The sequence below is a fragment of the Daucus carota genome, chromosome 9, assembly GCF_001625215.2.
Source record: "Daucus carota subsp. sativus chromosome 9, DH1 v3.0, whole genome shotgun sequence".
In the NCBI taxonomy this organism is placed as follows: Eukaryota; Viridiplantae; Streptophyta; class Magnoliopsida; order Apiales; family Apiaceae; genus Daucus; species Daucus carota.
In genome coordinates this window covers 3,525,659-3,543,468 of record NC_030389.2, presented here as the reverse complement: position 1 = coordinate 3,543,468, position 17,810 = coordinate 3,525,659, and the positions used below count along the sequence as shown (strand labels likewise).

General features: G+C 36.3%; 3 protein-coding genes across 5 annotated transcripts; 2 read left to right on the top strand and 1 right to left on the bottom strand.

Annotated features, from left to right (window-relative positions):
- Window positions 1-88: 88 nt before the first annotated feature.
- LOC108202620 (pentatricopeptide repeat-containing protein At1g63330-like) lies at window positions 89-3,428 on the top strand. Of its 2 annotated transcripts, none has more exons than XM_064084468.1 (2): window positions 89-2,143; window positions 2,263-3,428. In XM_064084468.1, the coding sequence occupies exon 1, from the start codon at window positions 273-275 to the stop codon at window positions 2,115-2,117; it is 1,845 nt and encodes a 614-aa protein (XP_063940538.1). In that variant the 5' UTR covers window positions 89-272; the 3' UTR covers window positions 2,118-2,143; window positions 2,263-3,428. The 2 variants fall into 2 exon arrangements, with proteins under 2 accessions (XP_063940538.1, XP_017226592.2); XM_017371103.2 differs by having other exon boundaries at window positions 90-2,143; window positions 2,342-3,428.
- Window positions 3,429-4,413: 985 nt separating this feature from the next.
- LOC108202621 (chlorophyll a-b binding protein CP24 10A, chloroplastic) lies at window positions 4,414-5,484 on the bottom strand. Its single transcript, XM_017371105.2, has 2 exons — window positions 5,194-5,484; window positions 4,414-5,070 (listed from the first exon to the last, which is right to left on the bottom strand). The coding sequence occupies exons 1-2, from the start codon at window positions 5,421-5,423 to the stop codon at window positions 4,521-4,523; spliced, it is 780 nt and encodes a 259-aa protein (XP_017226594.2). The 5' UTR covers window positions 5,424-5,484; the 3' UTR covers window positions 4,414-4,520.
- A 1,327-nt stretch (window positions 5,485-6,811) lies between these two features.
- Window positions 6,812-14,441, top strand: LOC108200193 (pentatricopeptide repeat-containing protein At1g63330-like). Of its 2 annotated transcripts, XM_017368249.2 has the most exons (7): window positions 6,812-8,896; window positions 10,039-10,077; window positions 10,178-10,312; window positions 12,173-12,339; window positions 13,048-13,119; window positions 13,213-13,555; window positions 13,744-14,441. In XM_017368249.2, the coding sequence occupies exon 1, from the start codon at window positions 6,923-6,925 to the stop codon at window positions 8,777-8,779; it is 1,857 nt and encodes a 618-aa protein (XP_017223738.1). In that variant the 5' UTR covers window positions 6,812-6,922; the 3' UTR covers window positions 8,780-8,896; window positions 10,039-10,077; window positions 10,178-10,312; window positions 12,173-12,339; window positions 13,048-13,119; window positions 13,213-13,555; window positions 13,744-14,441. The 2 variants fall into 2 exon arrangements, with proteins under 2 accessions (XP_017223738.1, XP_063941005.1); XM_064084935.1 differs by having other exon boundaries at window positions 6,812-10,077.
- Window positions 14,442-17,810: the final 3,369 nt, after the last annotated feature.

Below are 17,810 nucleotides of genomic sequence, written 5' to 3'. Positions count from 1 at the left end.
ATTTTTCGTCCGAACAACAGTTAATCTCCGGATTAATCACCGACTTTTAAAACATTGTATTGTATTTGCTAGCTATGTGTTATTCTAGAAACATATGTGAAATTTATGCAGATCGAAGTTTAGACTCATCTTGTCTGTTAAAAATATTAAATTTTACCGATTTATCTGATCTTTGATTAAGTAATCGAAACTGAATCACAATAAACAGGGCGAAAACTTAGAACTACTACTTTAAGAAACAGCAAAGCAAGAGGAAATACAAGACGAAGACGATGATGATGAGGAGGGCTTTCACTACTTACTTCACTTCAAACACTCTTCTTCCATTCCCAAGACTAGGTACGAATAATATTACTGCCACTCCTTGTTGTCATTCATTGCTTCGATTGCATTCACTTTCTCAATCCCCCACTTGCCCTAACCCTAATCACATACCCAATCATCTTACAAAACTTCAACAATTACTGTTGGAGAAATCTAGAGTTGGTTTTGATAAGCCTGATGATGCTCTTCGAGTGTTCGATAAAATGCTGCGTGTGAAACCACTGCCTAGTGTTATCGACTTTAATCAACTCTTGGCCGCCCTTGTCAAGATGAAAAATTACTCCGTGGCTGTCTCCGTCTTTTCAAAGATGTGCTCTTTTAGCATTCCTGTTAATGTAATCACTTATAGTATTGTAATCAACTGTTGTTGCCATTTGAAACGCGTTGAATATGGCTTTGCGCTGTTGGCTGCCATCTTTAAGCGAGGTTTTGTCCCGGATGTTGTTACCTACACAACTCTTCTCAGGGGACTCATTTCCCAGGACAAGTTTCTCGAGGCTGAGCTTATGTTCAAGAACCTTCTCAAGTACAATCAGATTCAGCCTGATGCAGCTATCTTTAACACCATTATTAATGGCCAGTGCAAAACAGGCAACACTTCCCAGGCTATGATGTTGCTTAGATACATGGAGAACAAAGGTTGTATGCCGGATGTCGTAACTTACAACACTGTTATTGATAGTTTGTCCAAAGACAGATTAGTTGATGAAGCTCTGGGTCTTCTTGCCGAAATGAGTGACAAAAGCATTCAACCAAGTGTTGTATCCTATAACTCATTAATTCATGGTATGTGCAACCTTAACCGATGGGAAGATATAACACTATTGTTGAAAGATATGGACAGACACAAAATTTCTCCAAATAAGCGTACTTATAATATATTGGTTGATGCACATGCCAGAGATGGAAAGGTCAAAGATGCTGAACATCTGATAGATTTGATGATTCAAAGAGGCCAACCTCCAGATGTAGTCACATATAATACGCTAATGGATGGATACTGCTTGCGGGGAGAATTGGATAAAGCATTAGCAGTGCTTGAAACAATAAGAATTGAGGGGATTTTGCCCGACACTCGTACCTATACTATATTGATCAATGGTTATTGTAAGAAAGAGAAAGTAGACGCAGCAATACATCTCTTAGAAGCAATGCCCCTGAAAGGTTTAACACCTACAGTCGAAACGTACAGTACTATTCTGGATGGGTTATTTCGTATGCATAGGCTTGATGAAGCACATAAGTTTTATAAGAAAATGTTAGACCAGGGTGTCAAACTAGATACAGTGACATGCGGGATCTTATTGTATGGACTTTGCTGGAATGGACTTGTTGGTCAAGCAATGTCCATGTTTCACAAGATGGAGTCATGTGGCTTAGTTCCTGACATACGCATTTATAATATTCTGATTCATGGATTATTCAGGGACAACAAGGTTGACAAGGCAAGAAACCTTTATCATAATCTTCTTTTGAAGGGTTTACAGCCTCCTATCATAACCTACAACATTATGATACAAGGATTCTGTCATGAAGGGTTGCTGGAAGAAGCATATAAAACACTTTTGGAAATGGAAGAAAACAATTGCTTGCCTGATGGAGTTACATACAACACTCTTATTCGCGGCTGCTTTAAGAATAAGATGTATAATGGAGGTTGTGAGTTTATAGATGAGATGGTTGCTCATGGTTTCAAAGCAGATGCCTCTACCGCCTCCATGCTATTCGATTTGCTGCAATTAAAAGAGCAGGACCCTGCGCTCCTTGCTTTGCAGAAGAAGTTCATGCCTTGACTACATCAATGAGCGAGTTTATTAAGGTACAAAATACTTTTAAATTTCCAGAACTTTGTAATAATTTGCTATGATATATAATGTCAATAGCAATTTTGATATTGGTGTTAATAATATGTAATTATGTTGAATATCAATTTTCGAGATGGTGGTCATGTTGTATCTGCATCTTTTTACAAAATGAGAATCATGAAAAAGCATGTGTTTTCTTTGACAAAATGCAGGAAGCTGGTTTCTTGGGAGATCCATACCACCTGTATATTACAGGACCTTCCTGGAACAAATAAATAGGAAGCTTCTATTCTTGCTCCGTGTAAAAGTTTTATACCTGAATTTGTTGATCCAGTGTGGAACATTATTATTTACTTGCACTCTCTTCTAACTTTCTTATCTATTCTCGCAGTTAGCTTGGATCTTTCTTTACTTTAGGGTTAGTTTATAGTTGCATAAAGTAGTGATCTGTGCAGCAAACATAAAGTACAGGAACCATTACAATTTTTTCTTGATATATTAGTTCTTAATATATGTATTTTTTTTCGTCGTCTCTATGTAGTTTTTAATTTTTCTTCTAAAAGAAAGGGAATCAATCAGAACTACTATTCATATATTATTAAACTTGTTTTCTCTGCATAAAAGTTGTTTTGTCATGCATACTTAAAGATGTTGATTCAGTCTGCCACATTATTGTTTACTTGCACTCTCTTGTCAGTTTATTATCTTTTGTCATAGTCCACTAGCACTTCTCTTTACTGTAAGGTTCGTTTATAATTGCATAAAGGAGCCTCAAGTGCTGCAGATTCGAAGTACAATCAGATTAAGGGCAATTGCTTGCGGATGATTCTACCACCTTTATGCTATTGGACTTGCTCAAACCAAATGGCCTGGAGTCTGGACCCGTGAAGAGTAATTGATGTTGGCCCTGCTAGGCAGCTAGCCTAACTCCACAACAGTAACAGTATGATATTGTACATGCACACTAATTTATATTTTTGAGTACTGGAAGCTTTATTCATTGTTTATCCTCAAGTTCTTATGTTTCATCAAGTCCTTGGTGGTACAGAGTGACTACAATCTTCTTGTAATTCTATTAGCTCTAGAGAGTGATAGAAATTGGCTAAGTCATTAAAGAATACCTGGTGGGACACAATTTGTTTAACATGGTTGCTTATCCAATATAAATATTTGTTATAATTTTACACTAATTCACCCAAGGGGCTGGTTTTGAAAATGTCAGTTGTCTTTTCTTTGTAGTAATCTGACCACTTTTGCTTGCATTGTATAAAATGTTGATTCATTTTCTTTGTCGTGATTCGACTACTTCTTCTTCCATTTTATAAATGTTAATTCATTGTGTGGCTAAATGATATTTCCCATCTCAACTTCCAAATAATTATAGCTGCTAATAGCTTACTACATTCAAACCTGTTTTCTTTCGATCAAGAATTGATGTTGACTTGGTTCATCAGATTGTGGTCAGACATAGTGAGATTAGATTTAGAGAAACCAAGAAAGTTCTTTTAATTAAGTGTGGTAGTCTTGGTGTAGTAGACATGTTTTGAATGAATCACGTTCTCATGTCAACTATCCTTACAAATCTGACACAAATTATGTTACTGAAATCAATTTCCGCACAGGGTTTCCACTAATAGTACTGTGTAAGCCTGTTATTTTCTTCATGCCAATTAATCGTGACAGCTGCAAGTTGCTGGTGGTTCTCCAGGCTCTGGCACAGGTTGGTGGTGTGGTCATGTTGCAACCAAAAGTTGGAGGCTCTCGTCAAATTTCTTCTTTGCTGGAACTGACAAAGTGAGGTTCCGAAGCTGGTAGTTACAGCAGACACCTGGGTTATGAAGATGACACTCTGGCATAGCAAAGATGGAGTTGAATTCTTAATGGCTATGGGTTAGCGAACAACTTTTTTTGACATTACTTGAATGCTCAAAATTTACTAGCAAACCTTGTGTCTGTGTTGCAGTTCTAGTTTATATCAGAATACATTGTTGTGGTATTCAGTATAAGGACTAGGACAGAATCACTAAGACAATATAACTCCGCTGGTTTAATACCCGGATGTTTTATAGATGTCCAGGTTTCTATATTCCTTGTTAATTCCCAGAAACTAGTTTCCGGACATCAGAATATGTACTGTTTAATTGTTATTGAGGGGTTTTAGTCTATTTGACAAAAGAAAGATGCTGGTGACATCTATAGTTCTTCAGTAAGCTTCGCAACTATTACATTGCTCTGCCAGTGATTTACCGAGGGATGCAAAATAGAAATCAACACCATAAGAATCTGAATTTAATTGTAGGCCGAATCAAAGCTTGAGGACTATTGTATTCAGCTTTGTAGGTTTCTCTAAATCAGCATAATTTTTACATATTGTTTCAGTTACAAGACCGCTTACAAACCAAGAGCACCAAGGGGTGTCTTTCCTTGACCTGCCTCAAAATAGAAAATTAACATAGCCAACATAGCAAGTCTGGAATGCTTGATCTCTGCAAGCTTCAATCTTTCAAGTTTGTCAGTGTCAGGAATGTAAACTCCATTTTGAATTGTTCCTGCAAATCCCAAAGGGTCAAAGAATTTGCCACCAGGGTATCCTTGTTCACCTGTGGCATTCGCGAAGTTCTCAGCCGTCTTGGACCATGGAGTCGCCCATTCGACAGACTGGGATTCAGGGTTGAAGAAATCCACCCATCTTTTGCTCTCAACCCATCCCATGAGAATCAGTTGGGTTCCGAGGAGTGTACCAAAAGAGAAAGGTGCAATGGCACCAGGGTCTGCACCAGCTTCAAACCATGGGATGCCACTGTATGCCTGGCCAACAAAGATTCCAAGAACTGCTGCCATCGCCCATCGCCCGTGGATTAGCTCAGCTTCTCGGTACCACTTCAAGAATGCTGGATCCTTGCCAAGTCCTAGTGGGTCAAAACCAAAGTCACCAGGGAGCCTGCAGTTCATAACAGGCACAAATTCAATTAGTTAAGCTTCTACCATACTCAGCATCATCTTATAAACAACAGAAGTTTGGATTTCTTCCGGAAAAGAAAGAGAAATGGTAGAGAGAGCTTACGAGCCATCGAGCCACTCAGGGTCAACCAAGTTGCCACCACCTTTAACAGCAGGGATCCAAGACTTCTTAGCAGCAGCAGCAACTACAGTCAGCCTTTTAGGAGCCACAGAACCACCAGTCCTAGCACTAGTGGTTGCAGCCAACAAAGATTGGCTCCTCTTGCCACCACTCACAAAAGATGAACCCAGACCATTGAGCAAAGCAGCAGCAGCAGCAGATGTAGCAGCCATTCTTAGTCTTATGATATGTTGGAGAAGTTAGAAAACACACCAGGGAGTTTATATCTGAGAAGATAAGAGATGGAATCAAAAGGATAGATTTTAGAGGAGGCAGGTGGGGCAAGAGAAATCTAGAAAAGAGATAAAAACCACTCTCCTGGATAGATTCTGGACCAATCAAATGATCCCATTCATCTTTCACCATACCACCTGTATTAGCTTCTCACCTCAAGTTTCACTCTATCCCCTAAAACTTGAATATGTTTTCTTCAAAACATCGGGGCTGTCTGGAAACGGAAGCAATTTCTGCTTATGGCTTCTACTTTTCTTGACCTGTTTGTGTAAACAAGTAGAAACACTTTTAAGAAGCTGAGAATACTAGCTTCTCTCTCACAGCTTCTGTTTTTTTTTCCAAACACTTTATTAATTTATTTAATTCTCATTTTTACTCCACTTCTTTCTTTACTTTAAGCATGTAATCATTTTTTTAAGTCTGGCCAAACGCCTCAATCATATGCATGGTATATGCATGGTATGCAGCCTACCAAAATTTATTAGCCATTACCAGTATTCTTCGAAGGACAGTTTATCTTAAATTTCAAAATATCACGAAATCTATCAAAAATCTTAACATGACAGTTCAACATGATTTTTTACCCTTGAACATTTGCGAACTAGACGTTATTCTAGGAATATATCTGGAATTTATGCAAACCGAAGATTAGACTTATCTTGTTTATTTTTTTTTTAATAAAAAGGAATCAATTTATTAATCAAAAGCCATACGGCATCTACAAAATATAATCAAAATTGGACAGACGTGAATTATATCGCTGTTGAATCCTTATTAGAGAGGCAATTAAGCGATTTGAACATATGTATTTGTTTTCATCCGATTGGGTTTCGCCTGACTGTTCTGGACAATTGATCATAGATGCGATTCTATAATAACTTTCAAACCTGAATCAAACCCATGAAAATCATGCCGATCTATAACTTCGGTCATGGAGAACGTCAAAACACACCAAATGAAAAACAACTCACACAAGAAGGAGAGACTAACAAAACCCAAATAAATTGGGAACTTATTGAAAGGAATACAAGATTTCAAACAAAGAAACGAAAAAAAAAAATCGGGGCTTTCCACTAGTGAAAACCGATGGAAGCCCTCTCAAAAATCTTTAATAGAGGCTAGGGTTTGAGAGGGAGAGAGAGGAAGAAAAAAACTCTTTTTTAGACTTATCTTGTTTGTTAAAATTTAACTCTTGTCAAATTTTTATTTACATTTAATAAATTTAAAAATTGTAAATTTCTCACTTAACTTATAAAATAATTATCAAAATGTATAGATGTCGAAATTTACATATTCTTTTGAATTAGAGAATCATAAATTTTAAATGCATTACCAGCAATTCAAAGTGCAGAGGATATGTTGCTTTAGAAGCAGCACTCCCCTTTAAAGAAACAACACTGGAGCAGAGTTTCTAAAAAAAAAGGGCAAGCGCAAAACGATGAAGACGATGATGAGGAGGGCTTTCACCACCTGCTTCAATTCAAACACTCTTCTTCCATTCTCAAGACTAGGTATTACTACTACTACTACGACTCCTTGTTGTCGTGTTATTGCATTGCTTCGATTGCATTCACTTTCTCAATATCCCACTTGCCCTAACCCTAATCACATACCCAATCATCTTTCGGAATTTCAACAATTATTGTTGGAGAAATCTAGAGTTGGTTTTGATAAGCCTGATGATGCTCTTGTTGTGTTCAATAAAATGCTCCGTATGAAACCTCTGCCTAGTGTTATCGACTTTACTCAACTCTTGGCCGCCCTGGTCAAGATGAAACATTACTCCGTGGCTGTCTCTGTCTTTTCAAAGATGTGCTCTTTTAGCCTTCCTGTTAATATAATTACTTATAGTATTGTCATCAACTGTTGTTGTCATTTGAAACGAGTTGATTATGGCTTTACGCTGTTGGCTGCCATCTTTAAGCGAGGTTTTGTCCCGGATGTTGTTACCTACACAACTCTTCTCAGGGGACTCATTTCCCAGGACAAGTTTCTTGAGGCTGAGCTTCTCTTCAAGAACCTTCTCAAGCAAAATCAAGTTGAGCCCAATGCAGTTATCTTTAACACCATTATTAATGGCCAGTGCAAAACAGGCAACACTTCCCAGGCTATGATGTTGCTTAGATACATGGAGAAGAAAGGTTGTATGCCGAACGTAGTAAATTATAGCACTGTTATTGATAGTTTGTCCAAAGACAGATTAGTTGATGATGCTTTGAGCCTTCTTGCCGAAATGAGTGACAAAGGAATTCAACCAGATGTTGTAACCTACAGCTCATTAATTCATGGTATGTGCAACCTTAACCGATGGGATGATATAACACAATTGTTAAAAGATATGGACAGACACAAAATTTCCCCAGATAAGCATACCTACAATATATTGGTTGATGCACATGCAAGAGATGGAAAGGTCAGAGATGCTGAGTATCTGATAGAGTTGATGATTCGAAGAGGCCAAAATCCTGACGTAGTCACGTATAGTGCACTCATGGATGGATACTGCTTGCGGGGAGAATTGGATAAAGCGTTAGCGTTGCTTAAAACCATGAGAAATAATGGGATTTCCCCGGATGCTCATACCTATACCATATTAATCAATGGTTACTGTAAGAAGATGAAAGTAGACACAGCCATACATCTCCTAGAAGAAATGACCCTGAAAGGTTTAACACCTACAGTTGAAACGTACAGTACTATTCTGGATGGGTTATTTCGTACGCGTAGGCTTGATGAAGCACATAGGTTTTATAAGAAGATGTTAAACCAAGGTGTCAAACTGAATATAGTGACATGCAGGATCTTGTTGCGTGGACTTTGCTGGAATGGACTTGTTGGTGAAGCAATGACCATGTTTCACAATATGGAGTCATGTGGCCTAGTTCCTGACATATGCGTTTATAACATTCTGATTCATGGATTGTTCAAGGACGGCAAAGTTGATGAAGCAAGAAACCTTTTTCAAGATATTCTTTTAAAGGGTTTACGGCCTAGTGTCATATCCTACAACAGTATGATACAAGGATTTTGTCAAGAAGGGTTGCTGGATGAAGCATATAAAATACTTTTGGAAATGGAAGAGCACAATTGCTTGCCTGATGAAGTTACCTACAACACTCTTATCCGCGGCTGCTTTAAGAATAAGATGTATGATGGAGGTTGTGTGCTTATAGATGAGATGGTTGCTCATGGTTTCAAAGCAGATGCCTCTACCACCTCCATGCTCTTCGATTTGCTGCAATCGAAAGAGCAGGACCCCGCGCTCCTTGCTTTGCAGAAGAAGTTCATGCCTTGAGTACATCAATGAGAGAGTTCATAATACTTTTAAATCAAATCCTGGATTTTCCAAACAAGAGATTTGAACAAATTCTGGATTTGAAATCAAAACCATGTTACCAAACAGGGCATTAAGGTGCAAAATACTTTTAAATTGCCAGTACTTCATAATAGTGTGCTACAAAATTTTAAATCAATAGCAATTGTGATATTAGAGATAATAGAATGTATTTTTGTTGAATATCAAATTTCGAACTGGTGGCCGTGTTGTATTTGCATCTTTTCATAAAACGAGAAGTGTGGTAGAGCATCTGTTTTTCTTTAACAAAGAGCTGGTTTCTTGGGAGATGCATACCACCTATATATTACTGGACCTTCTATTCTTGCTCTGCATGGTACACACTGGAATCTGTTCATCCGGTGTAAAAATTATTATTTACTTGCACTTTCTTGTAAGTTTCTTATCTATAATCATAATCTACTTGGATTTTTGTTTACTGTAGGGTTAGTTTATAGTTGCAGAAAGTAGTGTTTAGTGTTTAGTGCAGCAAGAACAGTTACAATAAATACTTGATATTATGTATTTTGTTCATCATCTCTATGTGGTTTTAAAATATTCTACTATAAGAAAGGGAAATTATAGAAACTACTGTTTATATAATATTAAACTTGTTTTCAGTTTTACTGTATTCACAATTTTATTTTTATTTTTTTGCTAAATACTGTAGTCACAAATTTGTTTTTAGAAAATGCCTCCAGTCAAGTTTGTTTATTCAGAAATATTTAATGCAACTACATATACACCTGTCTGCAACTATTATTGTAAAGCTGTAAGAACATTGTGGAGATGGTAGATTATGGTTGAAGAAAGTAGAAGACAATGACCAAGGCCATCATTACCTCCATAAGATTAATCCACTCTCTCTTTTCTCCACTTGATCTGACCCTGATCCCAAAACCCCCTAAACTCCTTCATGGATACCTCATCCGCAACTTAAACAGTTACTTCATAAGTAAAATGGTCGGTTGTATGAGTTCCGTGGTGCTATTCTTGTGTTAGACAAAATGCTCCAAGTGAGACCTCGTACTAGTGTTATCGACTTTAATTAACTGTTATCCACCATCATTACAATGAAACAATACTATGTTGCTAACTCTTGTTACTGATACTTATGCTTTTGCCTTCCAGTTTCATCATTCTAGTTTTTCTGATCATTCAGATTTGTACTAAAATACACACTCACCACTAATGTTTTTCATCCAATTTCATCATTCTAGTTTGACGATCGACGACTATGCACTCCAGCTATAAATCTGGTAAAAATAATTACTTGTGTTACACTTACCGGCACAATAGTGTATATGAGCATGGTTATGAACACCATAATTATTTTTGTGTAATATATATCAATGTCAGGCCTCACAATCACCGACGTCAAAAACCTCATCGGGATTCCTAGCAGCCCCAGATCATCACCGAGATGATTAATGGATCCCATAAGTTTCTATCTGGAAAGGGAAGAATAAGCAGAGTCATTTTGTTTGATCATTGGTGAGCTTTCTGTATAGACTTAAGTATAGCGGCATGCTTTGTTTGCTGTTCATATTTTTATCATAATTCTTGCACTTTCACTATTAATCGCCTAATGTTGTACCAAATTTACTCCAGAAAATTGATGGAAATTAAATATCATTCTTTTCACATGGATGATTGATTTTTTTCCTTCAAATAGAGGGTAGAATTTTAATGGAAATAGGGAAGAAAAAGATTAATTTTCTGTGCCATCAATTATGCTGTAGTCTGCACTTATATAACTTTTTTTCTTCAATGACTGGCTTACATGTGGAAGATGCTTTAAAATATAGTAGCCTTGTTTATTAGTATATGTTTTCAACTAAAATTTCTGTTTCTAGTATTAATAATCTGGTAAGAGGAGGAAACCTAGCTACTGCAGCAATAGCAGCATGTTTTTCTTTCTACAGTTGGCTCACGGCATCAAAACGCTGCTTTATGTCTCCGTGTCTTAGCAGTACTACATAACATGTGCGGTTAGAGTAAGAAATCTAAGTTTAATGTTGATAAACCTGATGATGCTCTTTTGCGGTTCCATGGCGGAGCCTGCCTACATGCCTGGCGGGGGCTGGGATCAAGCCTATGTTATGCAGTTCTGTCCGAGATAGAGTGGGATTCGATAAGATGCTCTGTATGAGTCCTCTGCCTAGTATTTTCAACTTAACTTAACTCTTGGCGACCCTTGTTAAGACCGAGGACTACTCTGTAGCACTCTCTTTGTATTTTGGTGTATGTATGTTTTAAGCATTCCTGCTAATTTAATTACTAAAAATTTAAAGTATATTGATTGATGCACATGCCAGAGATGGCAAGGTCAAAGGTGCTCAAGATCTGATAGATTTGATGATTTGAAGAGGCCAACATCCTGATGCAGTCACGTATAGTGAAGTCATGGATGGATAATGCTTGCGAGGAGAATTGGATAAAGCATTAGCAGTGCTCAAAACCATGAGAAGGGGATTCTGCCAGACACCTCGTACCTTTAACTTATTGATCAGTGGTTATTGTCAGAAATTGAAAGTAGACATAGCATTACATCTTTCAGAAGAAATGCCCCTGAAAGGTTTAACACCTACAATTGAAACATACAATACTATTTTAGGGGATGGGTTATTTCATACAGGTAGGCTGGATGAAGCACAAGTTTTATAAGAAGATGTTAAACCAAGGTGTTAAACTGAATATAGTGATTGCGGGATCCTGTTGCGTGGACTTTGCTGGAATGGACTTCTTGAAGCAATGTCCATGGTTCGGAAGATGGAGTCGTGTGGCTTAGTTCCTGATATACACATTTATAATATTCTGATTCATGGCTTGTTCAAGGACAGCAAAGTTGACGAGGCAAAAAACCTTTTTCATATTCTTCTTTTCAAGGGTTTACGGCCTACTGTCATATCCTACAACAGTATGATCCAAGGATTCTTTCAAGAAGTGTTGCTGGAAGCACACAAAATGCTTTTGGAAATGGAAGAAAACAATTGCTTGCCTGATGATGTTACATACAACACCCTTATCTGCAGCTGCTTTAAGAATAGATGTATGATGGAGGTTGTGTGCTTATAGCTGAGATGTGTGCACTTGGTTTCTCAGCAAATGCCTATACCACCTCCTTGCTATTTGATCTGATACAATCAAAAGAGCCGGACCCTGCACTCCTTGTGTTTTAGAAGAAGTTCATGCCTTGAGTACAGTAAGGAGAGAGTGTTGTGATACTTGAGTTGATAAAATATGTAATTTTGTTGAATATCAACTTTCGAAATGGTGGCCGTGTTGTATTTGCATCATTTTACAAAATGAAAAGTATGATTAAACATGTGCTTTTTCCTCGACAAAATGCAGGAAGCTGGGTTCTCAGAAGATGCATACCACCTGTATATTTCAGGACCTACTCCGAACAAATTAAAAGGACCCTTCTACTCTTGCTTTGTGTAAAAAGTTTTTGTCATGGGCACTGCCATCTGATGATGCAAACCCTCTGCAGAATTATTATGTACTTGCATTACATTGTAAGTTTGTCTTCTATTTGTGGCAGTCTATTAAGACTTATTTTAAGTATTATAGGGCTAACATGTAGTTGCATAAAGGTGTCTTGAGTGCAGCAAATGAAGTAAACCAAGATTTCCATTTGTTTCTTGATATATTAGTTGTCAGTATTTTATATCCTATTCGCAGTCTCTGTGTAATTTTTAATTCTCTATTGAAATACAGGTTTGTTTTGATAAGTTATTCTTGTGTGACTGACTTCAATAAACTTTATCCGCCGTCGTTAAAACAAAACAGTACACTGTTGCTGTTTTTTTTCCCTACTGATACTTGTACTTTCCATGGGATAATACACTTGAATAGAGTTTATTATGCTTTTCCATGAAGCCTCTTCTTTTGCCAAATGTTGTTACCTACACCACTCTCTATGGGGCCTTATCTCCAAAGACAAACCTCCGGAGGTTGAGCACCGGTTTGAGAAGCTCATCATAATCAATATAATTAAACCTGGTGTTGTTCCATTGTTAAAATATATGAAATGGAAGGTTGTATACAGAATATATTAACTTTCGGAAATATAAGTTACCAAATTCCTGTAGACTTTTTAACTGCTTGTAGGCTTGTAGCTGTAGTAGTATTAAGATCCTGTTGACTGTCTCTGCCACTTCTAAAGATTTATGAAATCTATAAAGTGTGAAGAAATATAATGCATGTTGATCATGATCTTGCAGAAGAAGAAGAAAACTCTGTAAGCTTATTCACAAGCACACCATTGCTTTATTGCCTCATCCCTCTGTTGCGTGGTATGTGTTTTCTCCATTCCCATTGATTTGTTTACATTTAGTATTGTAGTACTGTCATAATGAATTGATGATTATGGCTTTTGTTGTTGGCAGGAATTTTAGCTAATGCACATCTCTAAGTTACTGGATCTAGGAAGAACAAATGCAGATGACTCTTCTATTATGACTTTGCAATTAATATCCAGTTCTAATATCATATTAAAAGAATCAGGTGCAAGAGGGAGAGTTAACCATAATCATCTATTACTCAGCTACCACCGAAATGAGACCTTAAAAGGTACTTCCAAAATCGCCAAACCTCAAATTCGAATTAAACCACAGTTTCGAGTTTCCAGGGTTATTCTGCTTCACTGCAGGGTTAATTTGTTGTTGCATAAAGGATTATACGGTACAGCAAACGTGGAGTACAACAAAAGCTGCAATGATTTCTTGATATGTTAGTACTTGGTGTTATCAGTTCCTTCCCTCCCTCTCCCTCTCCCTCTCCCTCTCGCCCCCCATCTCCCGCCCCCCCCCCCCCCCACCCCCACCCCGCCCTCCCTCCCGCCCTCTCGCCCTCTCTCCCTCTCACCCTCTCTCTCTCTCATTAGAATATGGGTTCACGTTGTTGGCTGGCATCTTCAGGCATGGTTTTGTCCCGGATCTTGTTACCTACACAACTCTCGTCAGGGAACTTCTTGTCCAATTAAAGCTTGCGGCGTAATTATATATCCTGCACTATTATGATCCAAGGATTTTGCGGGAAAGGGCTACTGGAAGAAGCATGTAAACTATTTATGGAAATGGAAGCTAATCATTACTTGCCTAGTGATGTTACATGCAACACTCTTATTAGTGGCTGCTTTGAGAATCAAAAATATGATGAAGGATGTGTGCTTATAGAAGACACGGTTGATGGTTTCTCAGCAGATGCCTCAACCGCCTCTATCCTATTAGAGTTGCGCGACTCGAAAGGGCAGGACCTGGCTCTCCTGGCTTTTGCAAAAGAAGTTTTTGCCTCATGTACATCAAGGAGAGGCTTTTCCAAAGGTACATAATTCTTTTAGGGATCCGGATCCCTGACATACATATGTTAGTGGCATATGTTGAGCGGAGAAAAAGCGCTGAATAGTTAACCCAAAATTTTTTATGTATATACAGGGGTGCTAGAATATCATTTGGCAGAAAATTGCCTCATCCTAAGATTTTTCAGAGTTTTTTTCCCATTGGATGTATGCTAGTGTTATTCGTATGTTCAGGATAGTCTGTCTTCTTTTAAAATTTCAATAATTTGTAAGAGTTCTGAAGCGGTGATATAAAATGTGCTGTTGACAGTTTGATAATTCTCATGTCTGTCATTGCCTTATTTCTTGTTAGGTACTGAGATTATACATTAATTTGGAAATTAAATAGGAATATGCTGATTTTGAAAATCTGAAATACTGGTCCTGTGTTGTTATTTGCCGCCGTTTCGAAAATAGAACGGGTTTTCAGTTTAGCTTGCAAAATGAAGGAAAATTGTTTCTCAGGAGATGGCATGCAACATATACCACCCCTCTTATGTAGTTTTTGTCCTAGCTTTCTTATTCTTGACGTGTTTCAAATCCACCAAATTTCTTAATAAAGAGAGATATAGTAGCTTATTATTTATGAAAAATGAGATTTAGATTATTTTATCTTATAAAAAAGTTGTATTCTTCGATTTTACTATAAAATTAGAATACTTTTAATAGGACCGCAAATGAATAGAATCATTTGCGAACAAATTTGAGTTCTACTCATTTAATTGAGTTTGGCTATGTTTGTTCTTTGAAAGAACCGATCTTGAACACGAAAATCTCCTCAGTCAGAAAACGAACCCGAGTCGAGAAAAGTTTTTCGACTATTCGGTATAAACTCTGCCCGTTTAATTTAGAATTGACTCGAGTTCGGCTCGAACTCGTCTAAGTCAACTCAGCTTAAATGAAATTGAGATACACACGTATATATTAAAATAATTGTATCATACATAATTTTATAATTTTCTTAAATTGATTATGGTCTTATTTTAGAAAATGAAATATCAATTTTTATTTAATTTGTTAAAATTAAAAAACTGATTATACCATACGCTTCTGCTCACGACACAAATGTGAAAATTAGAATTAATATCAAGAATTGAAAAAAAAAATAGCTTATGATTTTTAAAACCATATACATTTTAATGATTTAAGTTGAATTTGATAGGTTAACTTCAAAAATGAAAAATGATTTACAAATTGTAAACTGGCTTGAAATGTGGAAGTTCAACAATAATTCGAGTATAATTTAATGAGTACATGATTAAAACATAGTTAAGTATTATGCGAGTACATAATCACAAAGAAGAAAGTTATATATTACAATATACCAGATTTAATTTGTAAAAATATTTTAATATTGTTCAAATAAGAGATATATATAATTTATTTATGGAGAACTCGATTTTGTTTAAACTCGACTGAGTGTCATTAAATTTGAATTATTCATGAACAAACTGATGTTCAACTTGTTTATTATCTTGAAGACCGCTTTTATTTGATTAGAAAACTCGAATGAATTTGGCTTATTTAAGATAAATCTTAAAATTGACTTGCTTGAGCAAAACTCGATTTTGCTAATTTGTGAACAATGTAAGCAAATTATTGAAAACTTCAGATTTTTAGTTTGATAATTTATAGAAGGAAAATAACATATATAAATGAGAGGTCAACACAACTGTGCATAGAAGTATTCTATAACCAAATTCCTGAACTCCAATTTAAATTACTTTTTAGTTTCATCATCCTAATTTTTTGTTTGATATTTTTTATTCGACTACTTTAAAATCTTACTTCATTCCTCAGAAAAAAGTTCATCTATATAATACTAAAATATAAGAAAATTAGACAAATAGTGTAATATCCGGGATTTCGACATGTATTTATTTATACCAGTATGTAAATATTTTATGAATATTATGTGAATTAATTGCGAATTATATGTTAAGTGACTTGCTGTATGATCGTCTATGTGTGTTATGACTTGTGAGTTGATAATTTTTATATGATCAGATCAAAATATGGAGAATTTAGGCACTCATTTGGTAAATTATGGATTACTATTTGATTTGATATTTGATTTAAGGATTTAATTAAGTATATCATAAAATATTATTATTAAATTGATTTTAAACCCGTTTACTCGATAATTAAACCCCGGGGGGCTTCCGGGAAAATTTCGCTGGTTTGTTATTTGAGATATTCTGAACCACTTTCGTGTTTTAACTTTTCCCATCTGGTGTACGGATTTACGTGAAAGATTTTCGGAACGATTTTATGAATATTTTATTATCATTTTATCGTATCGATAAACGTGTACGCCGGATATTTTTAACCCCCAAATTATTTTGACTAAAGCATTATATTTCTCGTACTCCGTGCCAGACAAAGCTCGGAGCCCCATACGTTTCTCGTAATGTGTGTATTTGATAATTATCTTTAAAGTCGGTCCCGAACGGATCAGTTTTGTTAATACTTAATGATTAAGAAGTGTATTTTATGTCCGGTATGATCCAAATGGGGGCCAGTTATTCGTAATTATAAATAGGATAATTACTATTTTATTTTTCATAATTATCATTTCAATACACGAGAATCGAGAGAAACTAGTTATTCGTTCTTCGCGTTCTTGAAGTTCAATCGAAGGTTTGAAGGCGTTATCGATCTCAGAATCAAGCATACAAGTAGTCCAATCGAAGGTATCGACGCGTAGAATCCATATCAAGTCTCAAAAACAGGTAGAGATTCACCGTTGGGGAGTAATTTGAGTTTGAAATTTCGTATGAATTAGGGTTTAATTAGGGCTTTTTGATTTGGATGTGGTTTATGTGATTTTATGCTTCCATGATGTAGATAATCTTCTCCTGATCATTTTGGTATATCATATGCACGATTTGGAGTTCAATAACATGTTCAAAATTGAGTTTTATGTTCGAAATTGAAGATTAGGGTTTATATGCGTTTGAATATTTTCAATTGGAATTGGGACTTTTTGATTTACTGATTCTGGGTATAAATTGAAGCCACGAGCATGTTTATCTTGTTGCAAGCAATCGTTTCGTGTTAATTAATTGTGTGTTGGAGGTCGGAATCGACCTCACCGGAGTTGGTAGTGCACGGCGGCGACGATGATTTCGTTTGGCTTTTCCGGCCAAACGGCCGCTTGTCTGCCGCATCTACTGCCAGGGATGGATTCCCAGTGGTCCGTAGGTGCGATCTGCACCGTATGGACGGATTCTGGGCGTGGCAACGCCGTTTCCGGCGGTTCCGAGGTGGCCGGCGGCATAACTGCTGCTTGGTCACCAAGGTTTTGGAGATGGTGAAGTGCAAACCTTGCACTTTCGAATCTTGCAGTTTAGCCCCTCCCTTAAGTTTTGTTTTCTTACACTTCAAACCCTGAAGTTTCCAAACTTTTAAAACAGTTTTATTAAATTATTTAAATTTCGAAAATCATTTAATTATTTTTGAAAATAGTTTTTAATTATTTCTTTATTCAAAAACAAATCTGATTTAATTTATTAATTAATTTTAATTAGTAATTAATTATTATAATTAGTCAGTTAATTTAAATATTAATTGATTAATTGTTTTAATTATTTATTAATTGATTTTAATTGATTTATTAATTAGATTTAATTGTTTTAATTATTTTAA